The 20,140-nt window shown below is 30.3% G+C and overlaps 1 protein-coding gene across 1 annotated transcript in view; it reads right to left on the bottom strand.

Annotated features, from left to right (window-relative positions):
• Nucleotides 1-18,265, bottom strand: part of LOC131852314 (collagen alpha-1(III) chain-like) — a 30,596-nt gene extending 12,331 nt beyond the window's left edge. The window contains exons 1-5 of the mRNA XM_059202988.1: nt 18,100-18,265; nt 2,860-3,040; nt 1,375-1,591; nt 775-971; nt 184-306 (exon numbers count right to left, since the gene is read on the bottom strand). Coding sequence (XP_059058971.1) covers nt 184-306; nt 775-971; nt 1,375-1,591; nt 2,860-3,040; nt 18,100-18,129 — 748 coding nt within the window. The 5' untranslated portion in view covers nt 18,130-18,265. The remainder of the gene's footprint in view (nt 1-183; nt 307-774; nt 972-1,374; nt 1,592-2,859; nt 3,041-18,099) is intronic.
• Between the last annotated feature and the right edge of the window lie 1,875 nt (nt 18,266-20,140).

Here is a 20,140-nt window from a genome sequence, read left to right as displayed (position 1 = left end):
TTATAGAAAGAAAACGACGAATATAAGCTGAGTTAAAATTACATACTCGAACATGTAATATACATTATTTTTAATTTAAATATGTTAAACTCTAAACTCTAGGCAAACATGTCAACAAGTATATAGAAGAATGTAATGGAAAATGGTAGTTTTTATTCATTTAATTATAGTGATTTTACATACATTGTCCGCCTCCTGGTCCACCTGGACCGCCAGGGCCTACTGGACCGCCGGGACCACCAGGGCCTCCAGGTCCCGTGGGACCTCCAGGTCCACCGGATCCACCGCCTCCACCGCCAGCACCACCTGTAAACAATGATATACGTAAATTTAGAAGCTTGCGTCCGTATCGGACATATCCTTACATAATACCTATATTTTGTAGATTTTATTTTTTTAACAAATAGATTTTATTTATATTGACTATTTTATAAGATAGTAAAACAAATAAAACTTCTTGTTGTTTAATTAAATGATAATGGATCTGTATAAATAAAAAATGAAAATTGTGTATTAATTGAAAATTGTATACTAAATTATACTATGCAAAAGGAACTAATTGCAAGAAGGTGCTAAATAAAGGAATAAACAGATTTATGTCTTCTTTTTTCAGCGTATTTTTAATTAGCTGCCAATAATGGGATCAGATTGTATAATTTAATTATATGTCGGGTTTTTGTATGACTTAACCACGTTAATTGGTTATTTAATTAAAATCAACTCTAAGTTTTTCTTTGTCTATAGTAGTTTCAGAAGAACTGAAATTAGACATACCTTGGCCAGGGGTTACGACTCCAGGTTTAGGGTTGGTTGTCTGTCCAGTGCTATCGGGGGGTGGTCGTGGTGGTTTAGGTGGTCCTGGAGGTAAAGGCTTCGCTGGAACTCCTCCTGGAGTGCGCCCACAACCTTTAGGGAAATATAACTTTTCCCACGCAATGATTTGACCCGGTACTTTTTCTGTCGGTTGAGATCTGGAAAGAAAAAAAATGAATATAAGAACAGTTATAGAAAAGCGAAAAGATAAGATATATTAATTTTATACTGTTGATCTTCTGCTGTGGATGAAAGAAATTTCTGTAATTTTGTCTTTATTAAAGGTTGAAACAGTTCGATCGTCTAGTGCAGAAACCGGTAGAATATGTATTCAGTAGCACGGTGTGTTTACAACTTCAGGGGCGTTAAATTTAATTTTGGTCAGAAATTCGAGTTTTAAACAGATAGTGTTCAACACTATCTATTTAAAACTTAAAACACACAGTAAATTATAAGAGAAAAACTATATACATCCAAAAGAAAATTTCAGGCTACTCATTTAATGAGGAAATTATTCTTGGTACTATAAATTTAAAATTAACATCCTCAAGTTATACTCACTGTTCATCATACTCGTATTTCTGATCCGGGTAAACTTCTACAGGTTTCTCTGGCTCCACTACCCTGTATCCATGGCTGTCGGCAACATAATGTGTTGCTCGGAGGAATCCTTCAGTGTCTACGTAACCGTAACAGCCGTATGTCACACCGTCCGGACCACGATTCTCGTGGTGGAATTGACCGCTTGGTCCCACGTCGTATCCAAAACCATATGCGTCTGAAAAACAAAAATGTTTATTTCTATAATGGGAATATGTACTTCTATGGCAATATGTATGTTCATATATAATACGCCCGCCGTATTTAATGTAGAAAATATATATTAGTGGAAACACATTTCGATGACAGTATTCGTATTAAAGTAGCAGTAAGAAGAATTTACTTGTTACCAAATTATATAAAGAATATCTTCTTTATATAATTTGGTAATATACACATATCTATTACTTACTACATTCACTTACAGTTTTCTTTTAAAAAATGTCACGGTAAAAAGAAGCTGTTAATTATGTAATTGGATAAATGGCAAACCAGTTAACAGCCCACCTGATGGTAGGTAGGTAAGCGCTAATCCTTGCCTATATATATGAACGGACGGACAGACATCACGTTATAATATGACATCCCCGTGATACCACTCATGCGGTACTATTCCAGAGAACTTAGATGTCATGCTGTACAAGAATTGAACTAAGAGTGGTATTTTCATAAGTTTTGTGACGTGTAGTGTAGTGTATTAGGTGAAATGTATATTAATAACTCTTTTCAACCTTAAAAACAATACGACTTCGATAATCTCAACCATACACACATTGAATGTTAAAAGAATACATCACAGTTGTAATTCCGTCCATGTGAGAACACATGTAGAGCTAAATTTACATTTTATTGTTCATTCTTTAAATTGCTCAACGACTGTCGATCGTTATTCTTTAAACAACATTTTTAATTTTATGTGACATACATCTTTATTAATGTTTGTTTGCCTGAGCGATTTGAAAGCACTGTCGTATCGAGGAATAATTATATGTTACCATTAAAGAAGCTTATTTTATTATACTGTTCTTTCATGGTAAAAAGCCAATAACAATTTATAATAATATTAATCATTCATGTAAGATTGCAATTGTTTTTAGATTAGTTAAATTAAGAATAGAAAATCCTAGGTTTTTTATGTACAAACTGGAACGGCAAACAGCCAACTTGATGGTGCGTAATGTCAACCATTCTCTATATACATATATGAAGATCGCCACGGATATTACTCCTGTAGTGCCTCTCATGAGCTGCCATTCCGGAGGGTTAAGATATGTATTATGCCTACGTTCTCTCTAATTTCATTCGCATATTTCACCCTCCAACCGTAGCACAAGACAAAGAAGCTGCTCTACGGATGGCTGAAATGGATGAGATGAGATACTCACGCAGATGACTTTTTGCAAAGTCTACTTTGTAACTTAATTGCGATAATTATTTTGTACTAACTCGTATCGTAATTCGTCTCGTAGTACTGATTCTTTTCGTCGTCTTGAATGTCGACTACAACCTCTTTGCCTTGCACATAGGAACCATATTGTCGACCTTGTCTTGTTTCTGTATTTTCCGGTTCCTTACTAAGTTCCTTCGTTGGTGGAGCTTCGGTAGCTATAGCTACCATCAGCGACACCTGAAAAGAAATATAACATTTGTTTAATTTTATATCCTTATTTGTTAATGTAGTAAGTTGTTAAAGTAATTTGGGAAATAATATTAGGACACATTGTTATAAACTGCGTAATGCTTGGATACTGAATGGCAACAGTAATATTGACACAGTGCATTAGTGTCATGTCTATCTTTGAAGAGAAAATGTTTCTCAATGCGTCTATTGGGTTGAACATTTTACACAATCGATTTCTAAATATCATTGTCTCATTTCTCTAGGTGCGTCTTTTTGTGTTACCTACCATGACTGACATTTTTATTCAATTAATTGATAATTTCAATCTATAAACATAATATTAGAATTTATAATATTATTATGATATTTTTAAGTCGTTCACATACGAGTGCTATAATAATTATTGCATACCAATATTTTTTTTATGGAACAATAATTCTATCTTTATCCACAATCCAAAACGTAATATACGTAGATGATTAATTTATGTTGAATCACGACCAGTATCTAAAGTAATTAAATAAATTTCTTAAAATATCTTAGTTTATATTAGGACTACATATATTTAAGATAACAGAGGTTTTAGAAAGGTTTTAAATATTCCATGTTTGAAGTATTTTATTAACAATAATGCATAGATTAACATTTGTGTTATGCTACCTGTATTTTACTTTTATGTATATTTACATTTACCGCCTAATGAAAATGATAGAGCCACAATTTATCGCATTACAATACTCGATTAACAGGCGTTTATTATTTACTAACAGTTACCTGTGTATTAACGTAGTCTTGTGTAAGAAATACATTAAATTTTGTTTAGCTACTTATAATAACTAAATAAAGTACTTCATAAATATATTTTGGGTCCATTAATAGAAATGGTCTAATTAAGAGAATAGGGCATTTCATATTAAAGACTAGGTAATCAAACTGCAGATAGGTCTGATAAAAAGTGGTAAGTTGCGAAATGAAATCTAAATGATGACCTGTGGACTATTTTTTTATTTCTCTGACGTATAACCACTCATATGGAAATCAATGTAGACTGAGTTAAGATTAATTAAATAACGATATGCAATTATTATTCCTTCATGCGTAATCTTAGATTATGAATTTTAAGAGTCTACATGGTTTACGCCATATCGAGGTGCTAATATGTCTAATGTGGTGTATTTACTTCGTACTTTAGGATTAATTTGTTGTTGCCAAACTGTCAAGGTGGCAGTTAACTGTGCAAACTGCATGCCTACATCAAACTTTTAACTCATGACAGCACAATACTTGTCGATTAAAACAATATGTACATTTTCAATAGTTTTTTAGGGGTAGGTAATAAGTTATTTTTTAGGCTTTAATTATATTAATACCTATGTATATGAACTTAGTTACGAATAAAAGGGAAGTGAAAAGCGAAAATGGCATATTATGTGATTTACCAATGAAGAGAAATAAATTGGAATCTTCTAGATTTGATAGGCGAAACAATTACTTTGTCGCATTTCAATCTATTAGGAGTAAGAACATGAAAGTAAAAAGTCTTCTACATTTTTATTTATCTGTTATAAATCAATTTAACATTTATTCAGTGACTAAATAGAAATAAATTAGAAAACATGATAGCTACGACATCGTAACTATCTGTAATCTGTAGTATCCAAGACTTTTTTAAAAATATTTCCCGATTACAGAACTGTGAACCAATTCCGTTAACGAAATTAAAATTATAATATTAATTATAAAGATAAAATTTATCCATTATTCTAGAATTTCTATAGAACACAGAATAAACTAACAAACAAACTAGTTGTTCCCTTATGGATAAACTAGCTGGTTAACACAGTCGAAACGAATAATCGAATGATTTATTCGAATATGCGGACCATTGAAATTCCAAGTGCGTATGGTTTATACCATGAAGTGTTCGATGCCCATGATCGTAACCTCTCCCACTGGCGCTTTTTGTTTTAACCTCACGTACTTTCCAGTTGAGACAAACATCAAAGTAAATTGTTTTTTGATCTGGGACATAACGTGTAAGCATTCAAAGCGTTAGTCGCATTTTAAAGCATCGAAAATTCGCAAGACAATGGACGCGGCATAGAAACCTACACTTTAATTTGCACTCTTCTAAAGCTGTGGAACGTTGTATGGAATAAATGTATCGTTGAAACTTTTTTGTATTCTGGTTAACGTGGTTAAATGGAAAAGAAAAATATTTGACCTCATATTGGCATTCACAATAATCATTGTGAACTCACTTTTATTTACGATTTCACTTTTGTCAAGAGTTATTTTTAGATTATACATTTTTTTATTTAATTATAAAAATAATTAATACTATGTATGTACGTACAATCTATATATGTATACGATATCCGATTTTTATACATTACAATCTATATACTGCGGCAAACCTGAAATATCTATTTGTATACAAGATTTTCTTCAAATGAATTTAGTAGTTTAAGTGTGATTGAGTACAAATATTTAAACTTTTATATTTATAATATCAGTAGAATGGAAGCCACTACAAGGTATCGTATTTTTTTATTTATTTAATTAACACCAATTTGACGGATCATTACGGCGGTTTATTGAGAAACTAAATAAAATATGTGTAATATTAAATAGATTTCAACAATTTGAAAAAGATAATAATAAACGTAGCAAGGGAAATAAAAGCTTGTAAATAGACTCCTACTATATGAAAATCATAAAATTTCTTATAATTAATTTAAAGCTACAAAGGTATGATCATTTTTTGTGATTAAAACTTTTCAGGCAACGTCATTATGTAGCATCAGAAGGGACTTAGAACAATAACAGAAGGGATAACGTATTTATTACCTGATATTAAATAAAATGATATTTATTATTTCTCTTTATGGTCTCAAGGTTATTTCATTACAAATAAAGCTTACCTATCTCAAAATTTAAATAGTCTTCATCGAAGTACTATTGCATAATAAGTCTTTTAGATTTGACTAATATAAGAATGCCTTTTGCCACAGATAATATAACTTTTGCAAATATGATGAAATATGTATTGTTAGAGATACCTAGTAATATAGATAGTATTAGCACAGTTTATTAACACACATAAACATAATATAGTATGAAGATTAGGCTCAAGTAAAATCAAAATAAATTACGTTCACTGACAGAAGGCTATATGAAATTTAGACGATTCAATAAAACTTGGAGATTTGTTTGTAAAAGTTTTATATCAAGAGACAAGACTCTTATTACTATTGGGCAGCCATAAATTGTGAAAAAAAATATTTTATTTACTGCTTACTTAATTTTAAATATTCTATGATGCTTATATGCCAGTACATAAAATATTTAATTACATTGATGATTTACATGAAACATAATATTAATTATTTTTAAAAGATTTTAATTTAGCTTAATTTAACACGAATTTGTACTGCTGCCTACAATAAGTGTAAAAAATGAATTGTACAATGAAACTGCAAGAGTTTCTCATAAGTAAGGCTTAATTAAGATAAGGTTCGACTTAATTAATTTGAAATCTTACTGGTATGCAACAGCTATCATTAAAAGTCATCTGAATATATATTTTTGTTTGATATACATATTTCCGCCATGAAGTAGCATAATACGCGAGTTAAATTCCGTAGTGAAGTGCGATATATGATACTGAAATGACTGACCTCGAGGTCATAATACTTTAGCTTTCTGGAATTACAATACATAGTCTGAGATAACAGACGCATACAATGGTACACGATATGAAGAATGATGATCATGGTGTTCTTAGTCCATAAGCAACAGTCACAACTTAAGATCCTCAACTTGTTTCCATTCAAGTCGTACCTATACAAAAATATGTAGACACACGTTTACGTTTAATATGCCATATAAAATATGCTGAATTATCTTTTACTATTTCGTTATAAAATTGATGATAAGTTTTTGTCAACACGGATCGTTGTCACTCTGGTAAGGGATATTCATACATTATTGTGTTGTAAGATAATGTTATCCTTAACCGACTTATGTAGGTAATAAATGAATACACAAAAATTCTATGTAGGCGTTGATTATATTTTTATTTATAAATGTTACATGTGATTGAAATGTTTTTAATATGTATCTCTTATTGTTTTGCTTTCAATGTAATCCAATTTTTGTTAATTAATAAAATATCATGTAAATCTAAATTCAGATATAAATATTAACTACTATTGAATTTGGTTATGCTAATAATAGTAGGTACTACAAATAATTAGCACAAATACCTAACAGAAAGTAGACAATTAATAATTTTTAATTAATTTTGACCCCGTTTACAAAATTATGAAACTTTGACTTATTCCACAAATATATTTTTATGTTAGATGATATCTTTCCAAATTTTGATGACATTTCGTGCTGATACAAAATCCAATTACTCCGAAACAACGGTATCTTTTACAATGTGGATTTTAGCGATAAGCGAAGTAGGTATGTGAAAATCGATGATTATTATCAGTACAGCAGTTGACAAAAAGCCTATGGGATATTCAATTGGGATATTCGATTATATACTCTTAAGCATAGTTTAGTTGCAAAATATATACCGTATCAATACAAGTAATATATAAACATTGTTTCTTTCCTTTATTAACCAGTAAAATTGGTACAAAGGTTGGACTTAATACTATAGCATTTTTAACTTTATTTTACAAATTGGAGAGGAATGTAGTTCTAAAGCTTTATGCTAATTATTTAGACATTGTATTTAATTAATTCATTTACATATTTTTATGATTATAAATCAGGAGTAGTACAAAATATAATATAAAAAATTGAGACCATTTTATAGGTAATATTATTGTCAAAAGCACAATTATTACGTAAACTAGATATATTATGCTAATATAATGCATGCCAATTATGTCATCAATATGTCATTGACATTTGCATATGCGGATGTATAGATTATAATATAACATAGGTAACTAAATTTATTCAATTACGCGTAGTATATATTTAGCGTAGCAGTTGTGTGTTCATTATAGTATAGTTTTAAAAATAATTATTTATATATTAAAAAAACATTTAGACATAGTAATTATGGTGTATATATATATCATGTCAAGGTTCGGTTAAGTAACGCATTATGTCACACAGGCAGGTACGAATCTAATATCAACGTTAAGTGGCTATGCAAACTGACGAAGGTCACTTGACACTAACCTCTTAGTCCCAGTGTACGATTGGAGGCACATCAAACTGCAGTGAAAGTGAATTTCTCAGTGACCTTTCAATAGACTACCTTTATAGTATATTCTAGTATAGCCATATTCGGAAATAAGTGGCATGTGTGTTCATGCATGCATAGGGATACTGTACTATAGCATTTGATATTTAAAATGTAGCTAATTAAATGTAAAGTAAAAAGGCTGTTAAAATAAAATAAACGATTATTAATGGCTATTATCATTAAATCTAAATTCTTCTTAAAAACAATACTTTCAACTTTAATGACTACTACCTTTTGTATCGCTATCATACTATTTTTGGACCACACGACATTAATCTGTAGTCTGCGGACAAAAATTCTGATGAAAAATGTTCTCTTTTATTTTTTCCGCATATGATAAAAATTCTCGATACAAAAATGGATACCCTTAGGCGAACACTAATTCATTCAAATACGACAAACCATTTAGAGTCTTCCCGCGCTGTGAATTATCAATGTGCGAATATTTTTAAGAATCTTGTGACAATAAATTGTACCTAAGAAAACGTAGGTGTGCGGAAAAAACTTCGAACCGAAAGGGAAATATTGTCGAAAAATATGCTAATTAACCACATTTACCTGTAGCGCCAATAATCTGTGTTTATTTATTCAATCGACTTTATTTACTTATAAATAACTTAACTTATTTCTACGTGAATCGAAATAAATAATGCTTTTTATATGAAAACTATTGCATAACCAGTAGTTTTCGAGTTATCCTTAGTAATACGATAGGAGTCAGTCATTTCGTCGTTTGAACATGCCATATTATTAAACATAATACTAAAAAATGTTACCCTCCGTCCGAAAGAAAACGTAAACAGAAATTTCCGAAATTACGCACAGGATGTCAACTGCCCTTACTCGTATTGATTGAACCGTTTATGAGTTCCATGTTTTACATACGGTTATCAACAAATACAAAATGATCATACATTAATTCTGGGCAGACCCACGGAGAATTGTAATAAACAGAGTGTTTAGTTTGGAGACTGGTTTAATCTGAAAAGCAGCATTTTTAGCCGCTCAATTCATTATATTCCTCTGGCGTCTGGCATTGCTAAATGTAAATTTCAAAATTCTTTCTATATATGTGTTCTGTTTTGCAGCGTATTATAATAGAATGGAACATATAGAATGGGCAACTTATTTTTAGGAGGACGTTTGATATTTTGTTTTGTAATCAAATATTTAGTGTGAGATTGATATTGCATTTTCTATGAGAACTTTAAAAAGTGCAGTCAGAAGTCTTCGGAACATGAGGAGAGTAATAAAAGTGAATAAAGAAACAATTTTGTGTACAGGCAGAAACCAATTGCACTTGGTTGTCTTTGTTTATTACCCTATAAGCGATCTGGAATGAGGATAAATAGAACTTATTCATATAAAGGTAAAGGACATATTTATCAGCTATTGTATTATTTGGATATTTCATTGCGCTGCTGAAATCAAGACTAGTAAGTAAATAATTTACACTATTATAAGTTTTTTCCAAGAAAAAGTTGCTTAACTTCAAACAATCAAAACTTTAATTTTTTATGTTTACACGGATATTCCTACGGAAAATGGTTGACTGATTTGTACGAGACAAAGTGCAGTAAATAAGTAATCAGTATATAAAAATGTAAACTATTGATGGATGTAAAATTGTTTTAGATAAACATTTACTTAATTAGACTATACCTAATAGTTTGTTTTACGTTCTGTTATGTATTTTCACTTTATAGTGCGATTAAATAACAACGCCATAATTAAGTTATGAGATGAGCACACGAAATAATATTTATTCAATTAATTTCATTAAGCAATGTTTACTTTCCACGCACATGTGCATAAGTACAGTAAAAGAGTCCTTGAACTAATTAGGACTTCAAAAATCATTACAGGCAAACAGTATGTCATAACGATTAAACATTACAGATAAGAAGGTATGACATGACAATTGGGCTCGGTTGTTTAAAACTTGTTGGTAATTAGGTACGCGCCAATCGCAAATATTTTTCTTAAAATTTTGATCCCATTAAATTTAATTCCGAAAGCAAATAGAGTAATACCTTTCATAATTATAGTACTTCTTACTTAATTCCAAAATTATTAAAGTTTATAGATAGCGATAAAGATAAATACTGGAGAATACCGCGTTAGGGAAATTTACAGTGTTTACGTTTCTCTTATGATATTGCATGTATACATTTATTCAAAACCGCTTATCCTTTATTCTAGCAAATAGACTAATCGATTTAGTCAACGCGACAAAATCTCCTTGGTGATTTGAAGTAGCTAATGTATTTTCACTCAAGAGAATTTACATCTGCATTGAGTATATTTTAATGATAAGTTTAAAATTACATTTCTACGCAGATGTGTAAATCTAGATCAGAGATAATGGATTTCGTTTCGTTCAAGATTCGTCTTTGACTCTACTATTTACGATTCACTAATTTCTTTTCTTAACAAGGAAATTCATTATTCTCATTGACTACTCATATAAATATAAAGTAACAATGATTATAACCAGCGTGATTTCAATTATTTCTATAAAAGAGGGTAAGTATAATAAACAGATTTTACTCTAACTGTTTTGTTTCAACTATATAAATAAATAGAATTTCCGTACGTACGAGTTCAATATATAGCCGTAATAAAAGCGTAGAATACGGAATTATCAATAGGTGAAGGAAAACACTGATTATTTATATGTCAGTCAAAGGGTAATCAGGATAGTTAGGCAATGCGTTCTAATTCTCACGCAATGTCTCCGGACCACGTTTTCTTTGCCCCATTCACTTATTGAGCCACGCATTTGTTTAGTTTTAAATAAATACATTAAACAATGTATCTAATGATGTATGACTAACTGTGCCCGCGGTTTCAGTCGCGTTAAATTTCAGTACATTTTTAATAAAAAATATAACATATATGTTATTTTTATACATAAGCTATATTATTGTAAAGTTTCATCAAAATCCGTTTAGTAGTTTTTGCGTGAAAGAGTTACAAACATTCATATTTACAAATTTTCGCGATAACAATACTATCAAGATTAATATTATACATCAATAGTACCTAATTCATTATATAGACAGTATATAAAAAAATATTGAATATATTATTTCAAATATTGAAAACGAGTTGTACGCTGTTTTGTTAGAGATAAAAGATTGTATATATTCATCAAATTACGTTCAGATCTGTTCAGCCGTTTATTCCTGAAAAGGCAACAAACAGATAGACAATCAATTTTTCGCATTTATAATATTAATATGGTCTTAGTAATATCTCAACCATCGAGAACTCCTTTTCATACACTCGTATGTTATAGCAATCCGGATTCAAGATATATTTGAAAAGCCATTCCAGTTGCAGCTTCAAGGATTTTACGTCTTGCTTCGCGACTCGGCCTGTCAAAGGTGAGCTAGTAGCATCCTCAACCTTTAAACTATTCCATACATCTAATGTAAGTAGCATTGCACAATGTCTCATGCGACTATTAGATAGATATAACCGGTATACTTGTTTATATCTGCTTAAAACAAGCGATGACTCACATTAAAGTATTTAAGCAATATTTATACGTGTATTAATCAATTTAACCTTATCGCATTTTATTATGGTAGCGCTTTGTTTCAAATATGTTCAGATAATCAGGTATTATTTCGATTTAATATTATTTAATTTTTAAATATTGTTTTCATCCTGAAGGTTCAAATGTATTTGTGTAAACCCGCCCGCTACGCCCATGGAGCGACGATGACCTAGGGCTCTTATTAGGCCTATGTTCAGCAGTGGACTGATGATAATGATGTTGCCAGATAAACTATTTCTGATTTAACAATTTAATACTTATTTGGTTTTTTTGTTTTCACGCGTTAATTCTGTATCATAATATGAAATCTAAAATCATGTACATTTAGGTTTTATTAAGTATATGTAAATCATGGTTATATACAACAAAGCGAACACAATCTTTGCGAATATATTATTTCGCCGTTAGCTATTAGAAAAAAAATCTAAAAGAAAAGTCCCTCTTTGTTTATATTGTTTGTAGTTGATACTGTTATTGCAAATATAGAGTTCATTAGCAAAATTTAATAATTTCAAATTGTTTATATTTAATATTATGACATTAGATAGTATAACTTGTTTTTATTCCGTTACAAAAAAAAAATAAACATTATTTACTACCTATTTCAGATTTGTATTTTTTTTTTACAATAATATTATGAAAGTCATTGTTGAAATATAAGGAACTTGAATATAATTTAGGACTTTTTTAATATTGTAAATGTACCAATTTAACAAGATTACTGTTGTAAATTTGAGTTTGTACCGCCTACATGTAAATTTTGAAGAAATGATTGACAACACAATGACTTTAAAGAGACTAATAGCCAATATCCTCACACCGAATATGAGTTATGAGATAAACAATGTCAATGTCCTGTTACAGTTGCCATGCAAGTCATTAACCTAACCTTCCATCAAGCCCTGTTGTACATAGTTGTACTATAAGTCATTAACCTAGCCTTTTATTTGATCACGCTATGCATTTTAATGGAAGACAGTAACAAGAGCGATAAAATAATTCTAAAAAGACCGCATAGCACAGGTCGTATCAGGATTTTCAAGAACCACGAAAAATTTAGTAAAGCTCTCCTGTTGTTATAATAAGAATTTGAAAAAAATGTTAACATTTCATCTGATAATATGGGACAACCGTTAGTTATATATAAATGAATAAATGTTGCTTAGTTATGCATAATGTAAAATAATATAAGTATATTTATAGCTAGTTTCCAATCGTACTGGCAACGCATGAGGTTACTATTGATTGGAAACTAAGGTGTCATGTAATTCACATAATGCATAGGGCATTGTCAACTATATCTCACTAAAAATCTATAGTAAACCAGTGAAGAACTTAGGCTGCCATATTGCAGTATGTGGACTATAGTATTTTATAATACAAAGTTGATAAGACACAAATTTCATCTTAATTAGAGTTCACAATATTTTGTGAAACAAAATAAATATTATTTTCGTAAATCAAAATATGTAGAAAGCAATTTTTCTATTTGTAGAATTTGGTACACATTCTATTGTTTGAAATGGAAACCTATTTAGAATGCTAATGGTCATCGAGAACTTTCCTATTCATAATGTGAAATCTGAACTTCTATACTATATTAGCCAAGTATCTGAACATTATACAAATGAGCTGTAATGTTCCATTATACCACATATGACAAGTGAGTTTTTCATTCTATGTTGTAGGTATACGAACATGTAGGATCATGAATGAGTTCTCGGAATCCTTAACTTTTATGGTCTAGATAAAAGAAAGTTAGACGATCGAGAGCAACAGGAACTGTTTAGATAATCGCCTAGCGACAGGCTGTAGAGAGTGGTGTGACGGTGCCTTGAGTCACTGCAATGGAGACGTCACGACGAACTGTGTACGCAGCCCCATTGATCTGGTAACGGGTCGCCATTGTAACCATACGCGACGGCATGCTCTACAATCGAATCATTTGTTATGTAAACCAAACAAAAAGTTGTAACGTTTGCGTTAATGGTGTCTGCCGGCTTATCCGTTGAGACCAACCCACTTTTTTTCTATTGTCCAGCAGGTCGATCGTCAATGTGATTCTAACAAATGTCCCTTGTTTCTATGCTGTCCTCTGAATGCTGATAGTGAATGAACAGTATTTTTTTTGCATTCAGTTGTTAAGGCGACCATCTCGTATGTATCGTCAGGTGTATTTTAAATCATAGCTGTGCGACTCTATGAGTATCTATTGTGGCTACCTAGTTTTATAGTTTGCATACTTTATACCATTGTCAGGGATTCTATAGTAACTTGAGACATTACTTCATTACTTCATATTGACGTCATCTTGTTTGTAATTGATAATTTACTGAATATATTTTTACTACGTATAATTAATACGAATCTATAAAATAAAGGATCTCAATTCGTTTGTACATTAGTACCTATATTTTTTCTTTTGTTCTACAAAAAATTTTGAAATGATGAAAAGAGACGGACTAGGAACAACAACACAAGGAAAGGGCAAGAAAACTACGAAGTCCACGTCTTTTTTGTATATTGAAACATGTCGCATTTAAGTATGAACTTATGTAACTAATATCATGGTATTTAGATCACTTATAACAAAGTCAAGTTCAAGGTTTAACCAAACGATTCGTGGGAAGCATACATATACAAAATAATCAGCATACATTAATTTATTATATTAAAGAAGGTGTGTTATCATTTTGGTTTATGGCTTATTTTAAAAAACCCTTTAGAGAAATTATCGTATATCAGCACTTTAATTTGTCCATTAAGTTGATGCAGATTAATTCTAGTGGATTATTATATATATTAAAATGGGACATTCAACTCTAAATATTCTGCAATATTGTCACTTTGAATAATGATGTGTCAATTTTTTGTTCAGTTTCAAAGTTTCTTATATAGCGATCCTCAGATATGTATCTACGGACAATTCAATACATCGTGTTGTGCCACCATCGATCATTCTTATAAAGATTAATTTGATACAATGCATACAAGTTTAGAGTACTTATTCTGAAACTACAATCCAAACACTATATTCAAATCAGAACGATACTCGACCGAACCTTATATTATTACAAATTATAAATTGAACCTAAATTGTTTAGAGTGGGAGAGTGGTGTACTGACACATTTTAGACAATTAAAATTTCAGTATCAACAGAAATTCTTACTAGAAAACGTCTGACCTCGACAGTTCGGACGTTTTATAGTAAGAATTTCTGAGGCCAAACCATTGGATTTGTTATTTCGTTGTCTACTAACATTAACTACATACACTTCAGAACATAATACAAAGTATATGCTACCACTAAACTGATGTAGCTAATGTCATCAGGATGTATTTTATACAAATATCGAGATGTTAGCAATTATTTCTAGATCTCGTAGTACAATCACTAAAATAATATAATTATATAAATGCAAATACTATAAATGATAATGATTGGTATCAAATGTAACGATATATTTGTCGATGTAAAATAAATAGTAAAATAATAAAATGCTTTATATATTTACATAGAAGCACAAATAACAATGATCTGTATATCGACTTTACCAATACTAAAATAAAAAAATACAGATGTTTCTTTAGTAACCCGTCGGTAAATTTAAAAACGTGTAAGATATAAATTTTATAATACTTACTGATATTCCAACAACAAATGCAATATCGTTGATAAAAGTACAACTCAGTATGATTTAAAGTATTTTTTATGTGCCATATTGTTTAGTAAACTGTCTTTTAATATGTTTATCTATAGAACGTGCGTTATTTAAACAAATTACTTGTATTAAAAAGTGTTAGTTGATACCTAGCCGTGATTATTAAATTATATCTACTACAATTTTTTGTCTACTGTTATTTTAAATGCCTTATTTGACGAAATGACATACTAATATATAAATTGCAACTGTTTATTATTTTTTTTTATACTTAGCAATACAGGAAAATGAAAACAATATGTAAATGGCAGTTCATCTCCGGTCACAAATTATGTTCATTTCTTAATTCAAATTTTATATTAGGCGTAAGTACTATTATGAAAACGAAACTGTTTTTGTTGGAACAGTAAACAATTAAATGACGATAGAAGACATAAACCCATGTTGTTCATAATTAAGTGTGTATATGTGACGTAGTTATGTGTATCTCAGTATAGACAACTTATCTATACAAGGGCGCTACTTCTGCCATCATATATGTTACGAAGGGGTTTAAAAACTTTTTGCATACTAACAAAAATATAATTTTTGAATAAATGCTTAATATTTTCTTTTTTTACAACTTGATGACACATGATCTAACCATACAGCGCTCGGTATGTCGGTATTAATCACTACATCAACATTTTGTTAGGTGTAAAAAGTTATATTTGATATGTATCAGGTATTCTTAATAGCATCCTAAAGAAATAGAAATATTACTAAGTCTTCAGGTCGAATTAATAAAGTAACGTTAAGTTTATCTCAACGTGATTTACTCGTAACATTGCTAATAAACAGTAAAAAAAAAATACATATTATTCGACAAATGAAAATGTAGTTACAATATTTTATTTCTAAATTATGTACATGTAACATGTCATGTTGGTTTTTTAAAATATGTCTGCGGAAGTAAAACTATGGAAATGAAGATGAAATGTCTGGTATTTCCAATTATACGTTTTTTGCATATTCGATATTACACTAACGGTAACATATTGTAACAAGCATGTATAAAATATTCGTTCTTTTGTGTCATTTTTCATAAATGAATAGGACTACTTTGAAGGGTCGACATGATTTATTATGGGGTGCTGGATATATTTTGGATCAAGCGCCGTATGCATGTCCTTGTAGCAGTCATATTCTGTTTTTTTTTCTTAAATAACATTTTTACCTATTTAAAACATTCTGTAGTCTTAAATTTTTGATCAACTAAAATTTCGGTTTTTCGGACTAAGAAATTTGTATGTATGATAATTGTACGTATGTATATACTATACATGTATACCTAGTATATATGATGATTGTTAGAGAAAAATATTTTTTTGTGTTTCATCCGTATATAAATAAGTGACTAATTTTGTTTAATGTTTCAAGTTATTTTGGGGTCCGGCTACCTTATTTGCATAAGGGTTAGGTTGGCGATAATTGTGGGTAGATAATAAAATGTGTTTCGTTGTATGTAAGTCCTTTTTTTGGTATTTGAATATTCAGAGAATAAATCTGACTGTAGAATTTTTATACTATTTATAACCTTAATTTTTGATATAATGTTAATGTAATAAGTAGCAAATTAGTTATATTTCAAACAAATATAAGTGATTAATGTAAAAAATTGAGGTCAAGAAGCATCAAATCTGGATTGCTTTGATTTTCACATTTAGCAGCGTGGTTCGCCCTGGGTTTCGCTTCCGCGTTTCATTTTTAATGTTGCAGCAGCACCCGTGTATTTTGGTTTTATATTTATATTGAAAAAATGCGCGAAAATTGGCGAAATGCAGTAACGATGTAATAGTGCATGTTGTAGGTACTGTAAATTTAAAGTATTTAGACGACCTCGACGACCTCGGTGGTCTAGCGGTCTAGCATACCGCTTTACGACCGATGGTCGCGGGTTCGATTCCTCGCACGGCACAAACATTTGTATTCATAAGTATGATTGTTTGTATGGGTCTGGGTATTTTCTATTTATAATATGTATGTATTTACGAAAAAAAAAATATCTATGTATTTGTATCAGTTGTCTAGGACCCATAACACAAGCTTTAGCTAGCTTAACTTGGGTCTAGATGGCGCTGTGTGAATTGTCCTGAGATTATTATTATTATTATTAGATTTATGTATATTTAAAGACTTTAAATTTAATTTAGCTAATATTTTTGATATGATATTTACTTTTCTAAGTATTTGTGATTTTTTATAGTACTGTTATATACATATACAGACTATTTCTCAATATTTAGATGTTTGTAAAATTGTATAATTAAAAGTAGGTAATGATTTAAATCTTTATTTGGATTTTTATATGTAATTTAATATTTACATTTATACTTTAATTCTTTAAATTAATCGTAATGATATTTTAGTATTAAATTAAAATACTATTTCAAAATACAGGGGTTGTCACGAATATTATTGATTAATATTTGAAAAACAACTAGCATTATACACAATTAAATTATTTCATTTAATGTCATTTATATAATATTTCATTTTTGTTGTAAATAAACTAGGACTCACCAAAAAGTACAGAGTGAGTCCCGGCCCCATGGCGCGGGAGTTGGCCAGTTGGCCTCGTAATGTGTGTTCGAATCCCGGTGCAGGCAACACAAAGCTACACCGGCAAGCAAGCACGGTTCGCGATAAATTTGCTAACGTGACCCGCTCTCTGCGGTCCGCTTTTAAAACTAAAATGTGCAAAGTCAAAGATGCGCCTCTTATATTACCTCTTACGTTAAGTCGGATACCGCAACTTATTTGGCATATATGTTTAAACGTGTGTGGGTGCCTTTTGGCACACACGTATGTTTTTGGCGACACATAAAACAAGTGATAATGGCCGTGTCCTTGTGTGAGTGACCACCAACACCATGTACAACCATACAATCACCATTATTTATTACAGGTGTAGCTTACATTTTCAGTGATTAGAGAAAATACATTCCGAAAGGGTTATTTATTAGTAATGTAATGCTTATAAGATATTTAATTTAGATAATATATAAGAATAATAGGTTACAAAGCATTTAAGAATTTGTAAACTACTCATATTGTTATAAGTTCCTATTTATTATTCATATAGCGTTGATGTTATGTGATATGGATATAATATGAAATAAGTCCGGACGTTCTTGATAGGCTCTCTTAATGCCTATAGTAGTTAAGAAACGCGATTTTTGACATTTTTGAAACTCAACAATATGATAGAGTAAAACATGATATATTATAAAAAAACAGATATTATTGAATACAGATTACAGACAGAAAGCATAGAAATTAAAATAATAATTAAATGAATGTACTTGTTACTTGGTACTTGTTAAAAGCCGCCTTCGTTACTAAAAATAAGACATATTCGTACATAAACGTGCTAATTGTCTAACCTACAGAAAGTGGTAGGTAATTGTAATCAACAAACATGAACATGTGGACATCACAGAATGCACCGTAACCCCCATAGATTTTCAAGTAATGCTACTCCTGGGAATTAATGTTTTATGCCTCTGTAAAGTAGGTTCAGTACAATATCTCACCATTCCAGTAATTTCACTGCCATATCTGCAATATATTATTTACTTAAGTTCTGTTACAATGAACAAACAGCTTACTATGTATTATTATTTGAAGTGAAGAGGGCTGTACTTGTCGGTTTATTTCAATCGTACACTATAAATTTTATTTCAATTGTTGATCTAGGAATAAAAGAAACATTTACTTAGTGCATGTACATAAATTTTATTTAATAACATAAAGATACCTTATAATATTCAAATATAAGTTCATTGAAATGATGGCAAAATTACATTTCCAATGATTAAGAATCATCAAAATTTGATGTAGAATAAAATTATCCAACTGACTATTTTAGAGTAGATTTAATACGTACATAGTGTGAATCTATTAGTACTTGCGTATTTTTTACGTAAAATAAAAAATACGTAAGTACTATATAGATTCACACTATGACACCGACACAAAATAAACAAATATACACACTATAAACTATAATTATAAACTAAATTAGACCAAATTATATCAAATTGGTTATGATCTACTATATATTTGTACATTTATATTTAAGTGTATAGTACTACTACATTTTATGTATTATATATTGCAATCTTCGGTATCGTGAGAATTTATATGAAGACACTATTAATATGTAATATTCTCTTATCTGTGCTACTGTGCTACTAATATTATAGACGCGAAAGTTTTGTGCGAAAGGATAGTTAGATGGATGGATACAAAAACTTGTGACAAAAATAGAATAAAATTTGGTACACAGATAGCATAAACACAAGATTGAAAAGCCGCAGGAGAATCGTCGCGTAATATAGTTAATATAGCCGTGTATATATTTGTATGTACCATAAGTAATATTCCACAAATTATATGTTTGTATCCAGTTACTTTTATAAAAGAATGTTAGATACCAAACTATCATTTGAACGACAACATAATTATAATAAATAGTTCTATTGAACCTAGATTAAGCGGAAATAGATGTGGCCGAGCGGTTCGGCGCAGACGCATAAATTAATACGTACCTACCTGAATG

The sequence above is a fragment of the Achroia grisella genome, unplaced genomic scaffold (genome assembly GCF_030625045.1).
Source record: "Achroia grisella isolate CSIRO2021 unplaced genomic scaffold, CSIRO_AGI_Agris_v1 utg1179, whole genome shotgun sequence".
Lineage (NCBI taxonomy): Eukaryota > Metazoa > Arthropoda > Insecta > Lepidoptera > Pyralidae > Achroia > Achroia grisella.
This window is presented reverse-complemented; position numbering and strand designations above follow the sequence as displayed.